The sequence below is a fragment of the Triticum aestivum genome, chromosome 6D (assembly GCF_018294505.1).
Source record: "Triticum aestivum cultivar Chinese Spring chromosome 6D, IWGSC CS RefSeq v2.1, whole genome shotgun sequence".
Classification (NCBI taxonomy): domain Eukaryota; kingdom Viridiplantae; phylum Streptophyta; class Magnoliopsida; order Poales; family Poaceae; genus Triticum; species Triticum aestivum.
In genome coordinates this window covers 12,467,233-12,473,616 of record NC_057811.1, presented here as the reverse complement: position 1 = coordinate 12,473,616, position 6,384 = coordinate 12,467,233, and the positions used below count along the sequence as shown (strand labels likewise).

The following is a 6,384-nucleotide window of genomic DNA, read 5'->3' as shown; positions in this document are numbered from 1 at the left end:
CGTTTTTACCAAAAAAGGAAGAATATATGATTCAGCTACTGCAGCTAACAATATAATGTAAAGTAGTACTTCGATGAGAGAAAATACATGAAAGACAAGCTCAGTGTTTGAACCTTCAGACACTGCCAACTGTCAACCTGTATTACTGTAGCAGATCGGGCACTGTACCTAATGCGGGACGGATATCTGCTTTTGTAATCTGTTACAATTCTGACCTCCACATATGTGCATGTAAATATCCATAATGTTTATCCTACGGTGAAACCAAAATCTGACTAACAAAATGGCAAAAACATGCACATTCTCGCAACCTTGTCTTCCTTTTTTCTTAAAAAAAAAAGGATCATCCTAGCATGAAGGTGCTATATATAGAATGTATCTCAACCTTTATAGCAAAGTTATACGATACAGTAAAATCATTGCTTTACCCATACAACATTCACTCATGTCAAATTGTACACCACAAATGTTCCAAACAGGATGTTCCCAGACTGAGTTCAAACACATACCCACAACACAAAGTGCACATAACAGACAGTTTTACAACAGTTCAACCCAAGGGTCCAAATGCCAACAACAAAACAAACACGAAACCCAGACCTTAGATTTGCATTTAATTTAGTTGGGGAGACCCAGACCCAGGTGTCTTGAGTATTACCATGTCACACTAGCCATTACGCTTGTCCCCCACCAGCACCCCCATCGTTGTTCCCACGAGCGAGAATTTGTAGCGTCGATGGGCCTGGTAATCATATAATTATAGTAAGTATGTAAACCTTTGCATCTATGATATATGATACTACAATAAATTACTAAAAATAGTTTGACAACTCATAACACTCAGGAGAAATTAAATTAAATTATAACACATAAAGAATAGAACAATTAATACCATCGATCAACAAAGAGGAAAAATTGTTAGTGAACACTTTAAAGCACAATAAAGGTATCCGAGAAACCATGTATGAAAAGAAAGGATCCAGGCGACTCCTTTAATGTTAAGATAAGTAAATTACCTGCGGCATAGAAACTGGCGAACGGATAATACAAATCATTGAGAAAGTGTCCATGAATTCTCTTGCACTGCATTGACTCAAGTTGAACCGTAAATACACGGATGCACATCTCTTTGTACACCGATATAAGAAGGGCATTAGCATCCTCGGCATACCCGAGAACTAATGACCTCCATTGCCCCGTTGAAGACGGCGCCAGATCAAAGATGCTGTCCAGAATAACGGTCTTGCGCAGCACCCATGTTGCAACACCATGAGAGTTGATGTTGCGGTTCCACAGTTCGATGGCAGGGTACATGAATAAGGCGAGGCCAACAGCGCCATCCTCTCCTGGGATGATCCGGCAGTTGCGGCTCTTGAGGTTGGCACGGGGAGGCCTTGTGATGAGAGCTAGGGTCTGGTTATCCAGATTGAACTCTAGTATGCTATTCCCAGGCCTTTTGAGCCAACAGTAGAGGCGGTTGCCGACCACAGTGACGGGGACACTGGTAAGACGACATGGCTCAGGAATGGAGATGCTGTCTCCCCATGTGCCCGTCTCAGAGGAGTACACACGGGCCGCAACTCTCGAGTGGCCCGTGCAGGCTACCAAGACCAGCTTCAGTGGGCGCTGCTCGTCGTCCCAGAGCAGAGCTCCGTTGGCGTTGTACGCGTCGTCGAAGAAATCCTGTGGGAGTGAGAGATCCGGTGGGAATGACACGCGGTCGCGCTCACCGGAGAAAGGGTTGTAGATGAGGAACTCACGCAGCGTCCAGTTCATGATGAGGACGCGCCCCTGGCGGCACCCGAGCACGCACCAGGTGTTCCACGCGGCCTCGCTGCAGACCTGGAGGGAGAAGCGCTCCATGGGGATGCGATCTGGAGCTTGCAGGCCAGGGGTGAAGAGCAGAGTCGTCATGCGCTTCTCGAAGACGCCCAGGACCGGGGGTCTCCCGTGGCGGTCGCGCCAGCTGCGGCGGAAGTCCGCGGAGGCGGCGACGCGACCCCACGGCTTGCAGACAAGCGCCCGCGGGAGGGAGGATGGCTCCGGGGAGAGGCGGACGAGGATCTCGCCGAGGACGTTGTCATCCTCCAGCGGCCCCGCCGCAACCGCCGGCGAAACGCGGTGGCCGCGGCCGGTGGTCATCTCGCCGCCGACGTCGCCCGTGTGGAATAGAATGGGGATTCGAGCCTGTTTTTCTAGGGTTTTCCAATGGAAGTGGGGAGCAGGAACCAGACTCGTTTTCTTTCCTGTAAGGAGGACTGTTTGGGCTGTGGGCGTACAAGGGGGGAAAAACGATTTTAGCCCAAGATGAAATTGATACGTAGAAGCAAGCGATGATTTTTATGGAAAATCTACCGACGAAGTGCTTTGCGAGTGAACGCACATCTGCCGTGAATATGAGGCAAGGAGGCAGCAAAATGGTGGGAAACAAATAGTTGGGTTGAGGAAGAAGGGGAAGGGGGTGAGCCCCAGACTCTTGTGTCGCATGCCTAGGGCGACCCGAGATGCTCACGTCACCGCAATACTCAGGTCTCCCCTTGCTGCTCCCGCCTACTGTCGTCACCACGGGCCTTTGTCGCGCCGGCGACAGGCCTACGCTGAATGTTGCAGGAAGCATTCTATGGTGGTATAGTGCTGGTTGGTGAGTGTTTTTAGTTCATAGATCCGGCCAACAATGGCCTTGATTCTGGCTAGCGGTGAGCGTTTACAACCCTCTTATGTTGCTCGCAACCTTGTACTAATGGGAGGTTTGTGGATCTGGCCCGCCTCGATGTGGGCGGGACTCCTCCAGGTTTGGGCATGGTGCGCGAGCTTTCGTTGGCAGGGTGCCCTAGCCTCGTTCTTTTGAGGAGCGTTTTAGGCTGGCTTGCAACAGGCATGGTGGCCACTTGTGGAAGTCGTGGAGACCGAACTCTAGTGCTTAGTGGATTCTGTGGCTAGGTGGTTCATTTGGCAGCGGCGAGGTGTGTTGTTGCGGGTGAAAGCCATGTGCTCGCTTTTGTTGGTAACAACGACGACGGTGCCTTAGGGCATTGTTTTCCTTATTAAACGCATCATCATGGATCTTCCACACTTTCCCACTCGTATGTTCTCCGGGCGAAAGCTTTAGATCCAGCATCTAGAGCAGAGGGCGATGGCGTCCTTGACTTCGTAACTCCTTAGAGGCGCCATATTGGAGTCGCCAACCACACATTGCTTGTTTGATGGATGGGTTGTAGTATGGTTGGCCCTTGGCTGGTTTGAGGTTTGTGGCTACAACTAGATGTGTCGGGAGAGGGTGCTGGTGTTTGCTCCTAGTCTTTTCTTGCTCATGTGTTCCTTTGCCAAGCAGTGCACATTGGTCTTACCGTTCCACCTAGTTTGCAGAAGAGCCTGATGTTCTTATCCGAAGTCAGGTTAGCAAGACCGTGATCCATCTTAGTTTGCCTCATTCCCTATCAAGACCCCCTCCTTAAGGGGTGTTGTCGGATGGCAACCGGACGACGACCAAGCTCAATCCCCTACCTTGCTTCGTCGAATGAAGATGGAAGCTAGATCCCTCGTCCGTGTTGGTTTTGTCTACAAGATATGACATACAAGCGGTGACACTTTCCATCCTTGTAGTTGTCATGTTGTTTCTTTCTTTTCTGGTGTGGCTTGTATTCACCTCATCCCCTATTTTCCCCTTGTATTTTCTCATCTATGTTGGTTCTTCTTCTAAATGAATGAAGCATAGCATGTGAGTGGAACGTAAACCTGCTGTATTTCATCAGAAAATAAAAGAAGAAGAAGGCGATGGGTTCCACAAAATGAGAAGGAAGAACAAGGAGAGGGAAAGGAGGAAGAAATGAGCGGGCGAGTTGCTGGGCTAGTGGCTCTCCATGACAGTGATGGCAATAGGTAGGTCAACACCACATTGGACGAGTAGTGAGCTCCATCCCTAGCTTACACCAATGGCTACAGAAAATGAGGCATCGAGGTGAGAATGGGGAAAAAGTACAGTGGCGGATGTAGAGTGGGCATCCCATATATATCAGGTAGGATGCGATTGAGGGAGTGGAGGGAGGGAGCCATGCGTTTCTAGTCATGAGCTTAAGTGCCCTCTTTATCCCTGGCATCTAGGGTTCTCAAGAATCCTTAAGTAGACGACAATACATGTTCTATCTAGTTTGTACATTCATTTTACTTGAAAGTGGGACAGAACTTTTACTGCTGGTAGGTAACCATTTCTATTGAGTCAATTCATTACAGGAAAGGATGACCCACCACCCATCCCTTGCCACCCATCGAGAAGAGGAACCGAATCCGCTGCCGCTGCCGTCAAGGAGCGCAAGTCTCCATGAAATTCAAGGCCTCCTTCACAGATGATGGCATCTCCCTGCTCGACAAGCATAAGTCTCAATGCAGCACACTCCTCAATTCCCCTCCCAACCTCCATTCCTCTGTCACCACTAGTAGAAAACAGGGCTTTGGTCCAGGCCGGGTAAGCCCATTAATCCCGGTTCAGTCACGAACCGGGACCCATGGGGGCATAGGTCCCGGTTCGTGAGGCCAGGGGGACGGTCAGGCCTCGTGGGACATTGGTCCCGGTTCGTCTGGCCCCTTTGGTCCCGGTTCCAGACACGGAACGGGACCAATGGGCCTTGATGATGTTTGCTAAGACTACGTCGGTGTTTCCCCCAAGAGGAGAGGATGATGTAGCACATCAACGGTAGGTATTTCCCTCAGTAATGAAACCAAAGGTATCGAACCAGTAGGAGAACCAAGCAACAAAACGTAAACAGCCCCTGCACACAAATAACAGCCACTCGCAACGCGACGTGTTAAAGGGGTTGTCAATCCCTTTCGGGGGCTGATGGGCTGTGAAGATACGAAGACCGAAGACTGCACCCGTGTCCGGACGGGACTCTCCTTGGCGTGGAAGGCAAGCTTGGCGACCAAATATATAGACTCCTTTCTTTGTAACCAACCTTGTGTAACCCTAGATCCTCCCGGTGTCTATATAAACCGGAGGACTTAGTCCGGAGGAGGGAGATTCATTACCATAGTCATACAGGCTAGACTTTTAGGGTTTAGCCATTACGATCTCGTGGTAGATCAACTCTTGTAATACCCATATTCATCAAGATCAATCAAGCAGGAAGTAGGGTATTACCTCCATAGAGAGAGCCCGAACCTGGGTAAACATCGTGCCCCCTGTCTCCTGTTACCATCGACCTTAGACACATAGTTCGGGACCCCCTTCCAGAGATCCGCCGGTTTTGACACCGACATTGGTGTTTTGATTGTGAGTGTTTTGACACCGACATTGGTGCTTTCATTGTGAGTTCGGGACCTTAGACTCATAACATTAATAAGATCGATGTACCTCTCGAGGAGGCTCCGGATGCGGCTTTGCAGAGTCTGTACCTCATCAATTGATCCCCAGTCCAACCCCTTATTAATCCATGATGCGAGCTGGATCGGAGGGCTTGGTCGAAACGCAGGCGCAGCCGCCCACTTGGAGCCACGGGGCTCGGTGATATAGAACCACTCCCGTTGCCATAAGTCAGAGGACTCGGTGAAGGATCCTTTTAGCCAAAGAGCGCTATTAAGCTTGCTCACAGTGGCGCCACCATACTCCGCCTGCTTCCCCCCTATCATCTGCGGCTTCACGTTGAAGGTCTTGAGCCACAAGCCGAAGTGTGGAGGGATTCGAAGGAAGGTCTCGCACGTGACGATAAACGTCGAGATAAGAAGAACAGAGTTCGGGGCCAGATCATGAAAATCCAGCCTGTAGTAGAACATGAGCCCTCGAACAAAGGGATTAAGGGCAAAGCCTAACCCTTGGAGGAAGTGGGAGATGAACACGACCCTCTCGCCGGATCTGGGGGTAGGGATAACCTGCCCTTTGGCAGGGAGCCGATGGAGAATTTCTGCAGTCAGATATCTCGCCGCCCTAAGCTTCGCAATATCTTCCTCTGTAACAGAAGAAACCACCCACCGACCGGGAAGGCTGGATCCGGACATGACTAAGGCTTGTGGTGGTCGAAACTTGGGTTTTAGAACTCGAGATAGCAAGGGCTGAGGAAGAAGCAAACGTGGAAGAGAGAGAGAGAGACGGGTGTGTACCCCTTTATAAAGGCCGTGAGTATCTAAAACGCCTACTCCTGGGCCTTAACACTTGCCTGTTTCCAAGGAGTCGTACCCCAGAGACGGTTGGGTTACTCACGTCCGTGTTGATAAGAATCCCTTAATAAGTGGGACACGATCTCGGCTTGTATAAGATGTACCAATAAAGCCGCGCCTCAAAACCCGGGGCTGCAGGCTAACAACGGGTTTAAAATAATGTCCCGGCGGTGACATGGCATCATGCTATGGGTTGGATTTATAAATTATTGTGCCCTCTGTGGAAGTATACAAAAC

General features: G+C 50.0%; 1 protein-coding gene across 1 annotated transcript; it reads right to left on the bottom strand.

The window, feature by feature from the left end:
* Positions 1-423: 423 nt before the first annotated feature.
* LOC123140758 (uncharacterized) lies at positions 424-2,234 on the bottom strand. The gene is made up of 2 exons (XM_044560043.1): positions 1,017-2,234; positions 424-742 (listed from the first exon to the last, which is right to left on the bottom strand). Exons 1-2 carry the CDS (start codon positions 2,140-2,142, stop codon positions 675-677), a joined length of 1,194 nt encoding a protein of 397 aa, XP_044415978.1. The 5' UTR covers positions 2,143-2,234; the 3' UTR covers positions 424-674.
* Positions 2,235-6,384: the final 4,150 nt, after the last annotated feature.